Source organism: Eurosta solidaginis, chromosome X (genome assembly GCF_040869045.1).
Source record: "Eurosta solidaginis isolate ZX-2024a chromosome X, ASM4086904v1, whole genome shotgun sequence".
In the NCBI taxonomy this organism is placed as follows: Eukaryota; Metazoa; Arthropoda; class Insecta; order Diptera; family Tephritidae; genus Eurosta; species Eurosta solidaginis.
In genome coordinates, this window is record NC_090324.1 from 69791561 (window position 1) to 69813299 (window position 21739).

Here is a 21739-nt window from a genome sequence, read left to right on the forward strand (position 1 = left end):
TTAACATTAAAAACAACTATTTCTTTTTACTGGAGCGGGAGGAAATGTAGGATTATCTACTTGTATTAAATATACTGTAATTTTATAAATCATTTTCGTGTTACATTACTTTCAATATTCTTTCAAAAAGAAAATTTTCTTACCATTATTTTTTTTAAATTGAAATTTTATTTAAAAATATAGTTTTATATTAACTATAATTTGGGGAAGTATATGTAGGGTTATCTACTTTGTAAAATATACTTTAATTTTGTAAATTATTTTTATTTTTTTTTTTACTTTTAATGTTAATTTACAAGGAAAATTTTCAAATCAGTTATTTTGGAATTGTTAAAATGTGAAAATATTTATTTGGAATATAAAATAAATTTTTAATAAAAATATAGTTTAACACTATAACCGGGACACCTATTTATCGGTCAACGAAGAGGATTTTTCCAAAGTTAGTAACATTTTGGTAAAGTTTTTACGAATTTTCACTCACGCGAACGAATCTAATAAGATAATAAACACGTAAGGAAGGCTAAGTTCGGGTGTAACCTAACATTACATACTCAATTGAGAGCTATGGAGACAAAATAAGGGAAAATCACCATGTAGGAAAATGAACCTGGAATGTGTTGTTTGTACGATATGGGTATCAAATGAAAGGTGTTAATGAATATTTTAAACGGGAGTGGGCCTTAGCTCTATAGGTGGACGCCTTTTCGGGATATCGTTATAAAGGTGGACCAGGGGTGACTTTAGAATGCGTTTGTACGATATGGGTATCAAAGGAAAGGTGTTAATGAGTATTTTAAAAGGGAGTGGGCCTTAGTTCTATAGGTGGACGCTTTTTCGAGATATCGCCTTAAAGGTGGACCGGGAATTTGCCCCTAGAATTTGTCTGTACGATATGGGTATCAAATGAAAGGTGTTAATGAGTATTTTAAAATGGAGTGGGCCTTAGCTATATAGGTGGACGCCTTTTCGGGATATCGTTATAAAGGTGGACCAGGGGTGACTCTAGGATGCGTTTGTACAATATGGGTGTCAAACGAAGGGTGTTAATAACTGTTTTAAAAGGGAGTGGGCCTTAGTTATATGGGCGGACGCCTTTTCGAGATATTGCCATAAAGGTGGACCAGGGGTGACTCTAGAAATTGTTTGTACGATATGGGTATCAAATGAAAGGTGTTAATGAGTATTTTAAAAGGGAGTGGGCCTTAGTTCTATGGGTGGACGCCTTTTCGAGATATCGCCATAAAAGTGGACCAGGGGTGACTCTAGAATTTGTTTGTACGATATGGGTATGAAATGAAAGGTGTTAATGAGTATTTTCGAAATATCGATATAAAGGTGGACCAGGGGTGACTCTAGAATTTGTTTGTACGATATGGGTATCAAATGAAAGGTGTTAATGAGTATTTTAAAAGGGAGTGGTCCTTAGTTCTATAGGTGGACGCCTTTTCGGGATATCGTTATAAAGGTTGAACAGGGTTGACTCTAGAATGCGTTTGTACATTATGGGTATCAAACGATAGGTGATAATTATTTTTTTAAAAGGGAGTGTACATTAGTTCTATAGTTGGACGCCTTTTCGATATATCACCATAAAGGTGGACCAGGGGTGAATCTATAATGTGTTTGTACAATATGAGTGTCAAATTAAAGGTATTAATAAGAATTTTAAAAGGGAGTGGTGGTAGTTGTATATGTGAAGGCGTTTTCGAGATTTCGACCAAAATGTGGACCACGGTGACCCAGAACATCATCTGTCGGGTACCGCCAATTTATTTATATATGTAATACCACGAACAGTATTCCTGCCATGATTCCAAGGGCTTTTGATTTCGCCCTGCAGAACTTTTTCATTTTCTTCTACTTAATATTCTACAAATTCACACCCATTTTACAAAGTTTTTTTCTAAAGTTATATTTTGCGTCAATAGACCAATCCAATTACCATGTTTCATCCTTTTTTTCGTATTTGGTATAGAATTATGGCATTTTTTTACATTTTTCGTAATTTTCGATATCGAAAAAGTCGGCGTGGTCATAGTCGGCTTTCGGCCATTTTTTATACCAATACAAAGTGAGTTCAGGTAATTACGTGAACTGAGTTTAGTGAAGATATATCGATTTTTGCTCAAGTTATCGCGTTAACGGCCGAGCAGAAGGACAGACGACCGATGTGTATAAAAACTGGGCGTGGCTTCAGCCGATTTCGCCCTTGTTCACAGAAAACAGTTACCGTCCTAGAATCTAAGCGCCTACCAAATTTCACAAGGATTGGTAAATTTTTGTTCGACTTATGGCATTAAATGTATCCTAGACAAATCAAATGAAAAGGGGCGGAGCCACGCCCACTTTGAAATTTTCTTTTGTGTTTGTATTTTTTTGCACCTTATCATTACTCTGGAGTTGAATGTTGCCAGAATTTACTTATATACTGTAAAGATATTAAATTTTTTGTAAAAATTTCACTTAAAAAAAAATTGTTTTAAAGTGGGCGTGGTCGTTGTCCGATTTTGCTAATTTTTATTAAGCATACATACAGTAATAGTAGTAACGTTCCTGCCAAATTTCATCATGATATCTTCAACGACGGCCAAATTACACTTGCAAAACTTTTAAATTACCTTCTTTTAAAAGTGGGTGGTGCCACGCCAATTGTCCAAAATTTTACTTATTTTCTATTCTGCGTCATAAGTTCAACCCACCTACCAAGTTTCATCGCTTTATCCGTCTTTGGTAATGATTATCGCACTTTTTCGATTTTTCGAAATTTTCGATATCGAAAAAGTGGGCGTGGTTATAGTCCGATATCGTTCATTTTAAATAGCGATCTGAGATGAGTGCCCAGGAACCTTCATACCAAATTTCGTCAAGATGCCTCCAAAAATTTACTCAAGTTATCGTGTTAACCGACGGACGGACGGACATGGCTCAATCAAATTTTTTTCGATTTTGATATATGGAAATATATATCTATCTCAAGTCCTTTATACCTGTACAACCAACCGTTATCCAATCAAAGTTAATATACTCTATGAGCTCTGCTCAACTGAGTATAAAAATAAACTTCAAATACATCGAGTCATCAAAATATTGGGTATTTACATCAATAAAAACATTAACTTTTAACACAATTAACACAAAACTACATTTCCAATATATATATAGTATATACAACAGAATAGTCAATCTTCTTTTTAACATTAAAAACAACTATTTTTTTTAACTGGAGGGGGAGGAAATGTAGGATTATCTACTTGTATTAAATATACTGTAATTTTATAAATTATTTTCGTGTTACATTACTTTTAATATTCTTTCAAAAAGAAAATTTTCTTGTCATTATTTTTTTAAAGTGAATACATTTATTTAAATAATAAAATGAAATTTTATTTAAAAATATAGTTTTATATTAACTATAATTTGGGGAAGTATATGTAGGGTTATCTACTTTGTAAAATATACTTTAATTTTGTAAATTATTTTTATGTTATTTTACTTTTAATGTTATTTTAAAAGGAAAATTTTCAAATCAGTTATTTTGGAATTGTTAAAATGTGAAAATATTTATTTTGAATATAAAATAAATTTTTAATAAAAATATAGTTTAACACTATAACCGGGACACCTATTTATCGGTGAACCAAGAGGATTTTTCCAAAGTTAGTAACATTTTGTTGAAGTTTTTACGAATTTTCGCTCACGCGAACGAATCTAATAAGATAATAAACGTCAGCGACAGATGATGTTCTGGGTCACCCTTGTCCATATTTTGGTCGATATCTCGGAAACGCCTTCGCATATACAACTAAGTGCCACTCCCTTTTAAAACGCTCATTAATACCTTTATTACCTTTGATTACCATATCGTACAAACACATCCTAGAGTCACCCCTGGTCCACCGTTATGGCGATATCTCGAAAAGGCGTCCACCTATAGAACTAAGGTCCATTAACTTTTAAATAATCATTAACACCTTTCATTTGATACCCATATCATACAAACGCATTCTAGTCACCCCTGGTCCACCTTTATGGCGATCCCTCTAAAAGGCGTTATAATGGCGCTTAAGGTGAAATTCGTCTTTGCATTTTAAAACTTGGCTGCAGACAAGACACTCAGCATCATTAAAAATATTTAGACAAAACAAAAAATCGTTTTCAAACTCCATCTTCGTGATCAATAAAATATAGTTTGTATTTATGCTCAGTGTGCCATTAAATTTAAATTTAATGATTAAATGATCAAGCAATGCGGTATCAACCTGCTTCATTTAATGCTTGCATGAAACTTAATAAAATATAATTTTTTTGTGCTCTGCTTATTGAAGCTCGTGTTGTGTGCGTGTAATTACGAACTGTGTACGTGAGACGGCCGAACATACTTCGACTCCCAGGAAAATATTTGCCTGCCTTTGCTCTAAAAGCGTTACAGAAGAATTTTATATATTAGATATATGTATTTTTTTTTGCGATTTCGGCCCCATTTTAACAGCTAGAAACTTCAAATTTCACCAAGTGCATATATTGATGTCTGAAAAAATCATTGAGATCGGTGGTATACATATTATATATCTCATATAACCGATTGTTCAGATAAGAAACTTTGCGCAATTTCTGCCCCGTTTTAACAGCTAGAAGCTTCCAAATTTCACCAAATGCTTACGTATATATCATACATTGTTGTCTGAAAAAAACATAAATATAGGTGGTATATATAGTATATATATGGTGGTATGTATAGTATATATATAGTATATATATATTTTCGCAATTTTAGCCCATTTTAACAGCTAGAAGCTTCAACTTTCACCAAATGCTTACGTATATATCATACATTGTTGTCTGAAAAAAACATAAATATAGGTGGTATATATAGTATATATATGGTGGTATGTATAGTATATATATAGTATATATATATTTTCGCAATTTTAGCCCATTTTAACAGCTAGAAGCTTCAACTTTCACCGAATGCTTACGTATATAGCATATGTTGTTGTCTGAAAAAATCATAGAGATCGGTGGTATATATAGTATATACTTCATATAAACTCTCATTTTTGCCCCTTTTACGGCTAGAAGCTTCAAAATTCATCAAATAGTTACGTTTACGTCATATATTTTTGAAATACGTGATTCGTAGTCATAGTGAAGCTTTATATCCTCACACAAAGTACCTACCTATTTTAAACCTTTCATGAAAATAAAATGGTATATTAATTTAGACACGAAACCCAAAATTGTAAGTCCTTAAAGGAAAATAGATAGACCCACCATTAAGTATACCGAAATAATCAGGATGAAGAGTTGAGTTGATTTGGCCATGTCCGTCTGTCCGTCTGTCTGTTTGTATGCAAGCTAGTCCCTCAATTTTTGAGATATCTTGATAAAATTTGGTGAGCGGGTGTATTTGGGTGTCCGATTAGACATTTGTCGGAACCGACCGTATCGGACCACTATAGCATATATCCTCCATACAACCGATTTTTCAGAAAAAGATGATTTTTGTAATATCTTACCCAATTTAACAGATTGAAGCTTCAAACTTCACCATATAATTTCGTATATTGCACATATTGTTGCCAGAAAAAATTAATGAGATCGGTCGTATATATAGTATATATCCCCCACAAGAGATTGTTCAGATAAGAAACTTTTCGTAATTACTGCCCTATTTTAAGAGCTAGAGGCTTCAAATTTCAACGAATGCTTATGTATATAGCATATATAGTTGTCTGAAAAAATCATAAAGATCGGTGGTATATATAGTATATATAGATATATAGTATATATATATATATATATTTTCGCAATTTAAGCCCCATTTTAACAGCTAGACGCTTCAAATTTCACCGAATGCTTACGTATATAGCATATATTGTCATCTGAAAAAATCATAGAGATCGGTTGTATATATAGTATATATTGTTCAGATAAGAAACTTTTCGCAATTTCTACCCCATTTTGACAGTTATTAGCTTCAAATTTCACCGATTGCTTTCGTATATAGCATATATTGTTGTGTCAAAAAATCATAGAGATCAGTGATACATATAATATATATATGATGGTATATATCTATTAGGCCGGGTCGATTTGTGGGGAGGCAAAAAAATCGCCCATTGCTCTGTGAAAATCATATTCTAGGGATCAAAATAAGAAACTTTGCCGAAGGAACCATACCTCTAAAACGAATTCTGATGTCCCCCCTCCCCCCCTATGGGTCGAACGTGCAAATTTTTAAAAATCGCACTTTGAAATGCCTATGTTTTTTCTTTTTGGAGTTTATTTTTCTCTTTAGAAATTTATTTAGTCAGAACATACGTAAAAGAAAAAATGAATTTAACTTAGTAATAGAAAAGAAATTTAAAAAAATTATTAGAAATTAGCGTTTTTACAACCCCCTTTTAAAACCAAGGCATCACTGTGATGCATTTGCATGTCGTAAACATAGTTGTGTGGGTTTTTTATTCAACCGTTTTAAAAAATGAAGGTATCACTGTGACACAATTGCAGATCGTAAAATTGCTTGTGTTGTTTTTTTTAAGCCACCACAATACACAGCAGGTAGAATTGAAATTGCCCTTACCCAAAAGTTAGACCCAAAGGGGGGACATCATAATTCGCTTTAGAGGTATGGTTCCTTCGGCAAAGTTTCTTATTTTGATCCCTAGAATACGATTTATAGAGAGCAATAAGCGATTTTTATATCGACCCGCATAATAGACATATATGTCACTGGCTACCGTACTTGTTCTTGCGTTACACCATTATCGACAAAATGTATCTCAAGCAGGTATCTACGCGTGTTGCGCAACCTTAGTGGAAGAAGGCCTACATGCCCTAAGGCCTATCCCGTATTCAGCCAAGCAAGTACAAGCCAACCAACAAGGAAAGGGAAATTCCGTTGGACAGCCTGTCACTGTTAAGTACTAATGTACTCTTTATTTAATTAAATTCCTTGAAAAAAAAATCTTTTTTGTCTTTTGCTTAAAATTTAAATTGATAGTTATTTAATTCTTTTTCGAGAAAAAAGATTCACTTTTGAAATTAAAGCTTATTCAAATTTAAATGCCAAACATTTTCCAATTTTTATTTACCTTTTTTTGTACTCTTAAGTTGAGTGAAGTTTCGCTTTTGTCATTAATGTAAAATTGATCAAAGTCTACTTTGATATCCAGTTCGGATGGCGCAAAGGAATTTTTTGGCAGACAGTTGAATGTTAGTAAAATTATTTTTCGCCATGGTAAAATTAAATTATTCCCTCAGTTGAAATAAATTAAAATTTATCTCATCTTACTTTACCTTAAACCTAATCTAGATTAGAATTTTTTTTATTAAACATGAATGGAAGATAAAATAAATTCTTTAAAATGCAGGTCAAAAATAAATAAATTTATTAATCAGAATTTGGTAAAAATATTGAATTTTTTGTGTCTTAGAATTAAGATAAATTAAAGCAAAATTTCGAAATTGAATTGGTAGTTAAAAATAAAAGAGAATGAAATATTCAAAATTAAATTAAAAATGCAATTAAATAATTTATGCACAAATTCTGGAAGTGGAAAAATAACAAAAGGATAAATAAAATAAAATCTATTCCAAATAAGGTTAGTATATTATTTGAAAACTAATATTTACAAATGGAATTCAAATAAAACCTATTTAACAAAAAAAAAAAAAGAGAAAATTTCTTCTAACTTAAACTTAATAAAGAGGATAAAATGTGTTCAAAAATTGAAATATATGAAATCTAAATGAAAAAAAAAAATGTACTGTAACTAAATTAGAAACTTGTCTAAAATAAAATAAGATTAAAAGTTTATGGCAAATACGGAGGGCATTTCAAACTAAAGTTTATTCCAAATTTTTAATTATGGAAGATAAAAGTAGAATAGGGTTTTAGTAAAAGGAAATCCATTTAAAGTAAAGTAAGGGCTTGGCCGAAATAAAATAAAATTAAACATATTTAACATAAAATGAAAGGAAATTAAGAGCAAAAAGAAAGAAAAATTGTTTTTTTTCGTTTTTTATTGCATGCACATATGTATGTAAATCCATACATACTGCATTATATGCCAATTGGTATTGGAAAGATAGGGTAAGTCTGGGCATACATACATAAGTACAGGGAGCAATAAAGGAAGCAACGAGACTTATAATATTCAGACTGTAGAAATTTTTTCGTTTTGTTGTGTCTTGTTTTTATAAATTTTGTGGCAGGAAGGGGCTAAGAATGTACTTACCCGCATTGTCATACATTTTTGAAGGGAGTGATTGGAAATTTTTAAACACCTATATTCCAAATACATAAGTAGCGAATTGGTTGCCGTGGAATGTCATAGAGTGCAGGGAACGAGAGAGAGAGAAAGAGATTTTTCCAGGCCAGAGCTAATGATCGCGGCCTGCAGGCGACATTATTGATAGAGCGAAAGGCAGGGCCAACGCCAACGCCAGCGCCAACACTTAGCAGCGAAAGCCAGCCAATGTCAGTAGCAGCGAACGCCAATTATCGTGAGCAGCACCGACAGCATCGCCACCATCAGCAACGCCGACAGCAACACCAGCGACGTCACCACCACCAAAGTCCAAGGAGGGCCGAATCAACACACTTCGTTTCTTATTTTTTCATAATTTTTTTTTTTTTACTGCCAGATATTATATTTATTTTTTGTTAATTTCTGATATATTACGCATGTTTGACATTTTTTTGTATTTTTCTTAAATTTTTTTTTTTGCTACATGCACGTGGCTTACACATTTTTTTAGGTTACAGCTTACACATTTTTGTTTTCTGATAAGCAAGTTCTCGGTACTGACTTATCTTGTTTCGTTGATTTTCAAACAGGGTGGATAAATGATGTATATTGGAACGATTTTCCGTCATCCCTTGTCAAATTTGGTTTTGAGACAAAGTAGTTTCGGCGTTGTGCCATCATCAGTGTCGATTTTCGTTCTGATCTGTTGTTGTCGTTTGTCCTGTATTTATAATTCGTAGGTATATGAGCAGGTATTGTCAAAGTTGGAGATTACAACAAAAAAATACGGAATCCAAACATTATACCCGAGTCTAACTTCGCGAATCACATGGTCGAGAATGAATGTTCCCCAGCAAACATCAATAAAACAGTTAGGGTTCTTCACATACAAGAAAAGGGCCGACGTCTCAATGTACTCGAAAACATGGAAATCTACAAACAGAAAACATTCGACGGTAGAATAATAAACGAACAGATAAACACAATTTCTGATACAATATTCGAGCCTTTAAAACTTGTTTACAGGAAACAACGTAATCACACAGGTACAACAGACAAACACACAACAACAAATAAATACAAAACAATTAACACACCAAAACAAAAAACCGACAAAGAAGGTCAAACCACTAAAATCGCAGATTTTTACCTACCCCAGTCAGTCACACAAATCGATTAGTAAACCACCCTCGGTTCAAAATGAACACACAGCACATACACATAACTGAATATACCCAAGAATCAATTTGACAATACCTGGTCATATACCAACGAACTATAAATACAGGACAAACGACAACAACAGATCAGAACGAAGATCGACACTGATGATGGTACAACGCCGAAACCGGTTTGTCTCAAAACCAAATTTGACAAGGGATGACGGAAAATCGTTCCAATATACAAGTTCTCGGTACCTTTTTTTGTAACTTTCTTTGGCCAACATATTTTTTTGCAGTGTTCAAAAATTGTTCACGCACTTTCATATTCAAACCACCTCTCAATCTTTAGCAGTAATCAAACATTTGTTTGTATATCAATTATATTTTTTGATTTTCTTTCCCAAAGTTTTTTTTTTTTGCCCACGCAATTTTGTGACCCACTCGACGCCCGCTACCGCGAGTGAGTGAGGGAGAGTTGATTGCAAAATTCCATTGAACCTTACTTAGGCAACGAATGTATGGCATTTGTGCGAGTAGGAAGAGCCATATGTATGTTAATTTCCCTCCCCACAGGTCCCAATAACAGCTTGAAGGCGCCTACATGCTGATGTGCTGAGATCAGGTGAGTGAGAAAAAAATCATACTATTCTCGTTATATACATATATATATACATGCTATACATATGCACTCATCGATCCCTTTAGACTTGTGTACATAATACCTTAGCTTTGGTCAGGTATTTGTATTAATTTACGCCGCTTTGGGTTTTTTTTTATAAATACATACATACATATTTTTTGCTATTTTTTTGGAAAGGAAAGATATGACAAAATTTTTTTCTGTAGAAGCAACCCTCGGTATCGTTCATTTACTTTTGTTTGAATTTATGGTTGAAGAGTTGTTGGAAGGTTTCGAGCTTTTGTTTATATAGTAAATATATTTTATTACTAAATAGAATTGTCAAAACATTTTCTTTTCCTTCTGTTTGCGATAATTTTTATATACGTAGATTTAAGCTTAGTGGTTAGGGTGTCATATACCTATTTTGTTTGCGGATTTTATATTAAATAAAAGAATATTTATAACGCTGTCAAATTTTAAAGGTTGAAATTAAATTTATTTCTGTACTGGAGGGCTAACTTTTCAACTCTTAGGTATAGTTGTTGTTCCCGGTAGGAAAAGGGGAAGTGGGGGGACAATGACGTAAAAGACCCGTAGACAGACGAACTTGAGTCAGGTAAAGGGGGTACTGGAAGGTAATCGGAGTCAACACAGTGCCGAAGGCTTCGCGCAAGCTGCGCTGAAGAGGGTGGGTAGACTCCCCCAGGCTCTAGACGAGCCTTCTTTCCTTTTTTTTCACTTCCTACTTTCCCTCTGTTTAATATATTCTCCTCTAGGCATGAACCACTTTTTTGTTTGTTTAAATAACTGCGGGTAAGGCAGGTGTGCAAAACCGCACCCCATTCGACGAGCTAGCAGGGGCTTGCAACCATGCCACATGCCACCTCCGCCTTACCCCCAAAAGTCAGTTATCGTAACAATTTGATACCCATATTTTACAAACACATCCAAGGGTTACCCGCGTCCACGTTTTGGTCTATATCTCAAGTCCTTAGTCACACAGCGGTATAAAAAATAGTCTGTACTAAAGCACACATCAACAGCTTCAATTTGATATCCGTAATTTAAAATCACATCCTAGTGTTACCCTAATCCACGTTTTGGCCTATATCTCGAGACCCTAGTCACCAATAGGTATGGAAACTATCCTGTACTAAAGCACTCACCAACAGCTTTCATTTGATATCCATATCCAGCCATAGGGCTACACGGGCCCACGTTTGGCCTATATCTCGAGATCCTAGTCACGCAATGAAAATTACCATTTACTAAAGCAATCATCAACAGCTTTCATTTGTTATCCATATTGTATAAACACAATCTATAGGTAGCCGGGTCCACGTCTTAGCCTATATCTGGAGACCCTAGTCCCCAGGGGTATGAAAATTACCCTCTACTAAAGCACTCATCAACAACTTTCATTTTTTATCCATATTCTATAAGCACATTCTAGGGGTACGCGAATCCACGTTTTCGCCTCTATTTTGAGACCTTAGTCACCTAAGGGTACTAAAAATACGCCGTATCAAATTACTCGTAAACAGCTTCAATTTGATATCCATAATGTAAAAACACATCCTAGTATTACCCTAATCCACGTTTTGGCCTATATCTCGAGATCCTAGTCACCAATAGGTATGCAAACTATCCTGTACCAAAGCAATCACCAACAGCTTTCATTTGATATCCATATTGTATAAACATTGTCTAGGGCTACACGGGCCCACGTTTGGCCTATATCTCGAGATCCTAGTCACGTAATGAAAATTACCATTTACTATAGCAACCATCAACAGCTTTCATTTGTTATCCATATTGTATAAACACAATCTATAGGTAGCCGGGTCCACGTTTTGGCCTATATCTCGAGATCCTATTCCCTAGGGGTATGAAAATTACCCTCTACTAAAGCACTAATCAACAACTTTCATTTGTTATCCATACTGTATAAACACATTCTAGGGGTACCCGGGACCACGTTTGGCCTATATCTCGAGATCCTAGTCACGTAATGAAAATTACCATTTACTATAGCAACCATCAACAGCTTTCATTTGTTATCCATATTGTATAAACACAATCTATAGGTAGCCGGGTCCACGTTTTGGCCTATATCTCGAGATCCTATTCCCTAGGGGTATGAAAATTACCCTCTACTAAAGCACTAATCAACAGCTTTCATTTGATATCCATATTGTATAAACATTGTCTAGGGCTACACGGGCCCACGTTTTGGCCTATATCTCGAGACCCTAGTCACCCAGAGGTATGAAAATTACCCTCTACTAAAGCACTCATCAACAACTTTAATTTTTTATCCATATTCTAAAAACATATTCTAGGGTACCCGAATCCACGTTTTCGCCTCTATTATGAGATCCTAGTCACCTAAGGGTACGAAAAATACGCCGTATCAAATTACTCGTAAACAGCTTCTATTTGATACCCATATTGTACAAACACATCCCAGGACTACCCAGGTCGACGTTTTGATCTCACGACCATAGCTACCTAGCGAAAAAAAGCTAGACGTTGGCCGATCTTCAGACCTACCCAATATTCTCACAAAATTTAATAAGAATCGGTTTAGCCGTTTCGGAGGAGTTATGCCTCTAACACCGTCACACAAGAATTTTATATATTAGATTAAACTCGGTAAAGCGCCAATTGAATCCTAACGGGTGGTGTGATAGGCTAAATTCCTTTACACATTTCTTCGTTTTTAACTAAAAGTTGGTGTTTTTTGAATTACGACACTATATGCGCGATATATATGTACAAATAGTTTATATGGGTGATATAAGCATACTTGGGAACCGGGTGGTGTGGAAAAAGCAAATTTTCAATCCAATTTCAAGTCATTTCACCGTAGTCCTTTGTCAATTTCATTTGATTTTACATATGTTTTATATTTTTGTTTAAAGAGCTCCATGCCAAAATGTTATAAATACATTTGAAAATTGTGTAGAAAATTTAAGAAAATGCAATCAAAAAGTATAACGTCTTAGATCAAATTCAAAATTTTAATGAAAACTTTAAGTAAGTTAGACCAGTTTGCTATATTTCCACTCACTGCTCAACTATTAAAGCATAATTTCACTACCCCCAAAACTGGATTCATAGACTGAGTGAAAAAAAAACAAGTTGGTCGAATTTCGACGAGAGGCGATACTAGTTAAATATAATGCAGCCGCCGTGGTGTGATGGCAGCGTGCCACGCCTACCACACCGAAGACCCTGATTCACGCCCCGGGCAAAGCAACATCAAAATTTGAGAAACAATAGAAGAAAATTTTTCTAAGCGGGGTCGCTTGACAGTTTTTGGCAAGCACTCCGAGTGTATTTCTGCCATGGAAAGCTTTTCAGTGAAAATTCATCTGCCTTGCAGATGCCGTTCGAAGTCGGCATTAAACAAGTAGGTCCAGTTCCGCCAATTTGTAAGAAAAACTAAAAGGAGTACGACACAAATTGGAAGAGAAGCTCAGCCTAAAATCTCGTCGGAGGCTATCGCGCCTTACATTTATTTCTTTAAATATAATTAAAAAGCCTTATAATGATTTCACACCGAAACTTAATCGAATCACAATTTTGTTTAAGAAATAATGAAGTTTTTCTAATCACACAGCACTATTTGCTCCATTAAGCGAACGTCTGCCAGTTGTACCAAATAAAAATTACGCGTTTGGAAAAAATAGTTAAAATGATAGCAGCTCCTTCCTGTTTGACTATTAAGGCAATCAAAATTAAATGCATGCGCAACTACTCATAGATGTTTCACTTAATAAAATATGTGCTTTTTTTTGAAATATCAATAATATCTCTTGCTAAAAATGCAGCGAAAAGAAAATTTAAATTATTCTTTTGTGTTTTCCAATTTTCGTAAATTTTAGAAAATAATTTATTTTTGACTGTCATTTTTACATTGACAATAAAATCCGACCCATTAAGCAAATTGTACTATTGGTTTTTTGACTCCGTTATCCACTCAATAATGAGATAATTACGAGCTTGTATTTTTTTGAATGGAAGACTGAGTTCAATCAGAGCTTTAATGTAGAGAATAATTGACTTATTATTCATTAACCCTCTGTGTGAAATTGGTATAAGGATATACTGCAGAGCCCACTAAGCTAAATAAAATCTTAATTTTTATTTTTATACTCAGTTGAGCAGAGCTCACAGAGTATATTAACTTTGATTGGATATCGGTTGGTTGTAAAGGTATAAAAGAATCGAGATAGACATAGACTTCCATATATCAAAAACATCAGTATCGAAAAAAAATTCGATTGAGCCATGTCCGTCCGTCCGTCCCTTCGTCCGTCCGTTAACACGATAACTTGAGTAAATTTTTAGGTATCTTGATGAAATTTGGTATGTAGGTTTCTGGGCACTCATCTCAGATCGCTATTTAAAATGAACGATATCGGACTATAACCACGCCCACTTTTTCGATATAAAAAATTTCGAAAAATCGAAAAAGTGCGATAATTCATTACCATGTACGGATTAAGCGATGAAACTTGGTAGGTGAGTTAAGCTTATGACGTAGAATAGAAAACAAGTAAAATTTTGGACAATGGGCGTGGCACCGCCCAATTTTAAAAGAAGGTAATTTAGAAGTTTTGCAAGCTGTAATTTGGCAGTCGTTGAGGATATCATGATGAAATTTGGCAGGAACGTTACTCTTACTATTATATGTATGCTTAATGAAAATTAGCAAAATCGGAGAATGACCACGCCCACTTTTTAAAAAAATTTTTTTTAAAGGCAAATTTTAAAAGAAAAGTTAATATCTTTACAGCATATAAGTATATTATGGTAACATTCAACTCCAGTAATGATATGGTGCAACAAAATACAAAAATAAGGGAAAATTTCAAAATGGGCGTGGCTCCGCCCTTTTTCATTTAATTTATCTAGGATACTTTTAATGCCATAAGTCAAACAAAAATTTACTAATCCTTGTGAAATTTGGTTGAGGCTTAGATTCTAGGACGATACTTTTTTCTGTGAAAAAAGCGAAATCGGTTGAAGCCACACCCAGTTTTTATACACAGTCGACCGTCTGTCCTTCGGTTCGGCCGTTAACACGATAACTTGAGCAAAAATCGATATATCTTTACTAAACTTAGCTCACGTACTTATCTGAACTCACTTTATATTGGTGTAAAAAATTGCCGAAATCCGACTATGATCACGCCCACTTTTTCGATATCGAAAAGTACGAAATATTGAAAAAATGCCATAATTATATACCAAATACGAAAAAAGTGATGAAACATGGTGATTGTATTGGTCTATTAACGCAAAATATAACTTTAGAAAAAAACTTTGTAAAATGGGTGTGACACCTACCATATTAAGTAGAAGAAAATGAAAAAGTTTTGCAGGGCGAAATCAAAATCCCTTGGAATGTTGGAAGGAAAACTGTTCGTGGTATTACATATATAAATAAATTAGCGGTACCCGACAGATTATGTTCTGGATCACCCTGGTCCACATTTTGGCCGACATCTCGAAAACGCCTTCACATATACAATTAAGGGCCACTCCCTTTTAAAACCCTCATTAATACCTTTAACTTGATACCCATATCGTACAAACACATTATAGAGTCACCCCTGGTCCACCTTTATGGCGATATCTCGAAAAGGCGTCCACCTATAGAACTAAGGCCCACGCCCTTTTAAAATACTCATTAACATCTTTCGTTTTATACCCATATCGTACAAATAAATTCTTGAGTCACCCTTGGTCCATCTTTATGGCGATATCTCGAAAAGGCGTCCACCTATAGAACTTAGGCCCACGCCCTTTTAAAATACTCATTAACACCTTTCACTTGATACCCATATCGTACAAACAAATTCTAGAGTCACTGGTCCACCTTTATGGCGATATCTCGAAAAGGCGTCCACCTATAGAACTAAGGCCCACGCCATTTTAAAATACTCATTAACATCTTTCATTTGATATCAATATTGTACAAACGCATTCTAGAGTCAACCCTGGTCCACCTTTATAACGATATTCCGAAAAGGCGTCCACCTATAGAACTAAGGCCCACGCCGTTTTAAAACACTCATTAACACCTTTCGTTTGATACCCATATCGTACAAACAAATTCTTGAGTCACCCCTGGTCCATCTTTATCGCGATATATCGAAAAGGCGTCCACCTATAGAACTTAGGCCCACGCCTTTTTAAAATACTCATTAACACCTTTCATTTGATACCCATATCGTACAAACAAATTCTAGAGTCACCCCTAGTCCACGTTTATGGCGATATCTCGAAAAGGCGTCCACCTATAGAACTTAAGCCCACTCTCTTTTAAAATACTCATTAACACCTTTCATTTGATACCCATATCGTACAAACAAATTCTAGAGTCAGCCCTGGTCCACCTTTATGGCGATATCCCTAAATGGCGTCGATCTATAGAACTATGGCCCACTCCCTCTTAAAATACTCTTTAATACCTTCCATTTGATTCACATATCATACAAACACATTCCAGGGTTCCCTAGGTTCTTTTTACTAAATGGTGATTTTCCCTTCTTTTGTCTCCGCAGCTTTCAACTGAGTATGTAATGTTCGGATACACCCGAACTTAGCCTTCCTTACTTGTTTAATATGCATTAAATTTCTGTAGAAAACTCGTACATATATCGCAAATTATTGCAGATTTTTTCAGACTTGTGACACCACCAAACACCGACTTACAATTTTCGTACGTTCGCGACCGCATTATTATTGCTTATATACGTAACCTTGCTTTTGCATCAATGATAGGTTAAGCAAAATGTTATCTAATCATTAAAAATAAAACGTAATGAAATTGTGTTTCCTTTGATTTCTGAGTTTCAAATGCGTACGAACCGTACGTTCAGGACTCTGGAAAACCATATGTAAATAGTGCAATAAATTAGTCTTTCACCAAAACGTGTGAACATGACTATTGAAAAATGGTTCAAGCATTCGCCCTTACAATTTTGGACAGAGAGATAAGATTGTAATATTTTTTTTCTTTTCACATTTTGTAAACGACTGAAAACGGTCAACTATAATGTATGAGATATACGAATCTTTTTTAAAGTTTACCAATTTAAACCTTTTGCGAATTATGAAAAAGAAATAAATACTATGCTGATTTAACTCCGGGAGATTTAAGCCGAATTTTTTCTACAATTTGGCGGGATGGGACATGGTTTACGTTTAGAAAATAATTATTAGAAAAAATTTGCTTCTAAATTTTGGATTCTACTTTTCGCGGGAGTTGTTTTTATCCAGGACCTTTGGGTGGCAAACAGATTACGCTACCACCACATCGCGACCGCTGCCGTAACGAAGCAAAATTTCCATCTTATCTAGAAAAAACGTTTCCTCATTTTTCACTGAGCACTTTTTAAACCGGTCTCCGGAGATACGTCTTTATTATAATCGGTTTGAAAATTCGTTCTTGTTAATTAAACTTTTAATTTATGATATATACACATGTGATTACAAAAATAGCAGTATTTTTATACTCAGCGTGTTTCGCACACAGAGAATATTAACTTTGACTGGATAACGGTTGGTTGTAAAGGTATACAGGAATCGATATAGATATAGACTTCCATATATCAAAATCATCAGTATCGAAAAAAAATTGATTGAACCATGTCCGTCCGCCCGTCCGTGCGTTAGCACGATAACTTGAGTAAATATTAAGATATCTTTACCAAATTTGGTACACTAGCTTATCTGCGCCCGGAATAGGTTGCTATTGAAAATGAGCGAAATCGGATGATAACCACGCCCACTTTTTATATATATAAAATTTTGTAAAACACAAAAACCTGATAATTTAGTAAATAATACACCTAGAATGTTGAAATTTGACACGTGGACTGATATTGATACTCTTGATAAAACTTGGGAAAAATTTTTCAAAATGGGCGTGGCAGCGCCCAGTTATGATAAAATAATTTTTACAAATATTATAAATTATAAATCAAAAATCGTTAAACCTATCGTAACAAAATTCGGCAGAGAGGTTGCTTTTACTAAAAGGAATGATTAAAAGAAAATTTAACGAAATCAGTTAAGGACCACGCCCACTTTTATATAAGATATTTCAAAAAGGGTCGTGGTATTTCACTTCCCACGTGGATTTATAACAATAAATATGAAAAACTTCAAATTTTAAAAAATGGGCGTGGCACCGCCCCTTTTATGACTAAGCAATTTTCTATGTTTCGGGAGCAATAACTCAACGAAAAATTGATGGATCGTAATAAAATTGGGTACACAAATTTTCCCTATAGCAGGAAATATTTCTAGGGAAAATGGACGAGATCGGTTAAAGACCGGCCCACTTTTATATAAAAGATTTTTAAAAGGGTCATGGACGAATAAAATAAGCTATATCTTTGCAAAAAAAGAGCTTTATATCAATGGTATTTCATTTCCCAAGTGGATTTATAACAATAAATAGGAAAAACTTCAAATTTAAAAAAATGGGCGTGGCACCGTCCCTTTTATGACTAAGCAATTTTCTATGTTTCGGGAGCAATAACTCGACGAAAATTAACGGATCATAATAAAATTGGGTACACAAATTTTCCCTATAGCAGGAAATATTTCTAGGGAAAATGGGCGAGATCGGTTAAAGACCACGCCCACTTTTATATAAAAGATTTTTAAATTGGTCGAGGACGAATAAAATAAGCTATATCTTTGCAAAAAAGAGCTTTATATCAATGGTATTTCATTTCCCAAGTGGATTTATAACCATAAATAGGAAAAACTTCAAATTTAAAAAAATGGGCGTGACACCGCCTCTTTTATGACTAAGCAATTTTCTATGTTTCAAGAGCCATAACTCGAAGAAAAATTAACATATCGTAATGAAATTGTGTACACGTATTTTCCTTATAGCAGAAAATATTTCTAGTAAAAATGGACGGGATCGATTAAAGACCACGGCAACTTAGATATAAAACAAGTTTAAAAGGGTCATAGACTAGAATAATAAGCTATAACTTAGCAAAAAAATAGTTTTGAATCAATGATATTTCACTTATCAAGTTTTATTGTAAGAGGAAATGGGGAGATATTTTTTTTAACGGGCGGTGCCACGTGTTATGTAGAAAAGTTATTTATCTGAAATGAAATGTACAATTGAAGCTCACGCTGAGTATATAATGTTCGGTTACACCCGAACTTAGACACCTTTACTTGTTTCCTATACGATTGTTTAAGAAACAAATTTCAAGAACTGTGTAACTGAAACGGTCCAAACCAATCTCAAGCACTTTTTGTATTTTATATAACCATGCATACGAGCCCTTATATAGAAGAGAATCATAACACTCTTCGGGGAAACAAATTATAAAAAATCAATGCGAATTTTGGGTGACAAAATTAGTACTTTGAAATTTGAAGTTTTCAGCAGACTTTTGACGTTTTTGATAATGGTTTGTAAGTAGTGTGTAGTACATTTTTCTGACTTACATAAATAAGTGACTAATGCAATAGGTTTTTACTCTGAGTACGCCGTTGCGCGGAATGCTTCAAAAAACTTTTATTTTGCTACTGCTCTTAGATGTTCAGCGGAAAATTAAGCTTTTGGGATTGATTTTAAAACAATTTGAAAATCTTAAACTTTTTGTTCAGGAAATTTTAAAATGTATACAGAATGTGTACAATTTTAAAACGGAGTAGGTAGTAAACTTATTGAGAGATTTTTAATTTAGTTTAAAAAGAAATTTCCTTACTCGAATGATTGGTTTAAATGTATACTCTACTTTTGAATGGTGTAATTAAATGGAAATAAAAGAGAAAGCAAAATTTACTCTATACTTTCGGATTCTTTCCAAAAAAAACTGCCCGCTTCAGGTTATCTGTATAACTATAAACATATCACGCCTCACGGCGGCCGCCGTGGTGTGATGGTAGCATGCTCCGCCTGCCACACCGTATGCCCCGGGTTCGCACCCCGAGCAAAGCAACATCAAAATTTTAGAAATAAGGTTTTTCAAAAAATTTGTCCAAGCGGGGCCGCCCCTCGGCAGTGTTTGGCAAGCGCTCCGAATGTATTTCTGCCATGAAAAGCTGTCAGTGAAAACTCATATGCCTTGCAGATGCCGTTCGGAGTCGGCATAAAACATGTAGGTCACGTCCGGCCAATTTGTAGGAAAAATCAAGAGGAGCACGACGCAAATTGGAAGAGAAGCTCGGCCTTAGATCTCTTCGGAGGTTATCGCGCCTTAAATTTATTTTTATTTTTTTTTTTTAATATAATTATGGATGTACATATATTTTTATAGGAAAATGTATGTTAATTTACTTACGCTATCGGAAAATACGGTGGTAATGTATAGGCATCCATTCCCTTTGTATTACTAATGTGAGTATGAATATGAAGTTGTCGTAATTATACTTATTTTTTGTACAGAGGAATGAAAGTTTATTCAACACTGGATACATTTAATTTGACTCAAATGATAACTGTACTTTCATTATATAGGTTAAGGATCTTTGCAAGCAAACAAATTTAGTTACTTAGGCACACTTTTTAGCGGATATACTCGTGCAACTATAATTAGATGCGTGTTTGCCCACACGTATATATGTATGTACATAACATTGTACTATATTCTCGAAGCACTGAACAAAGATAAATTTTACTTTACATCTATGATTTGCGATATCTTTGTACACGACACTAGGAACCATGAGCTTTACCGACGGCTAATTGTATTTATTACACAGAATTGGAATTCGGGTCTTATGTATCCAAATATCTCACAAATTCACTTATCTAAAGAAATTACATTTGTATTTATATTCAACAATAATTTTAAGGTGATATACATGTGATGAAAATATTAGATGCAATAGAATTAGGTAACAGCTTCTTTTTTATTTTCATTTATCTACTTTTTCATATAAAATATTCAAATATTGACACGTCGTGACTTATTGAAAATAATAGTTCATAATTTCATTTTTGGGAAATTTTTAGTTGAAATGTTTACCGGCGAAATGTCAAGCCGTGCGTATGAAAGCGCGTGCGTTCTGAAGAAGGTAGGATAAATTAAGCGCGTGCGTGCATTTTGTTCTTACGTTATATCCGTACTGAATATCAGGAAGTCAATCGTGGATGCAAGCGCAGACAACTCGTATCTACAATGCTGGTTTGCTGTAGCTAGAGCAGACACGACTTCAGTCAAGAAAGACGTTCACATGAAACAGCAATAGTATAGCAAAAGAGTATAAAGACAACACAAGCGGAAACTTACATATTCGTGCACTAATATACATATATTTACATATATGACTCCATTTACAAAAGGAAGGCAAGCACACCTTCACTCAACCAATGTTGCCGCAAGCTTGGGAAAAATTGGCTATTACAAAAAGAGTTACAGCAAGACCCAAGTTAATAGGAATATATATTACAAACAGAGTAACCACATTTTAAAACCAATATATGTATTAGTGTTTTTGGTATACCTGTCAGTACATTCAAGAAAAATCAATACATTTTCAGTTGAAAAAACCTCATAAGCTAATGAAACATAAGAAGGTAAGTTATTTTCCTAGTTTTTCGAGATATATTCGAAGTCGAATGTTCGATTAATAAGTAAAAAAGGGCTAGAGAGAGCCAAAGTTTTCAGAAACTGAATTCAGAAACACTGAAACAA

The 21739-nt window shown here is 34.3% G+C and overlaps 1 protein-coding gene across 3 annotated transcripts in view; it reads right to left on the reverse strand.

Annotated features, from left to right (window-relative positions):
• The window catches only part of LOC137234356 (transcriptional activator cubitus interruptus-like), a 639403-nt gene extending 618197 nt beyond the window's left edge, over positions 1 to 21206 (reverse strand). For 2 of the 3 annotated variants that reach the window (XM_067757944.1, XM_067757941.1), the window contains exon 1: positions 20384 to 21206. Coding sequence is in view for 1 of the 3 variants with exons in the window: in XM_067757941.1 (XP_067614042.1) it covers positions 20384 to 20421 (38 nt within the window). In the remaining 2 variants the exon portion in view is untranslated. The remainder of the gene's footprint in view (positions 1 to 20383) is intronic. The other variant, XM_067757943.1, reaches the window with a different exon arrangement.
• Positions 21207 to 21739: the final 533 nt, after the last annotated feature.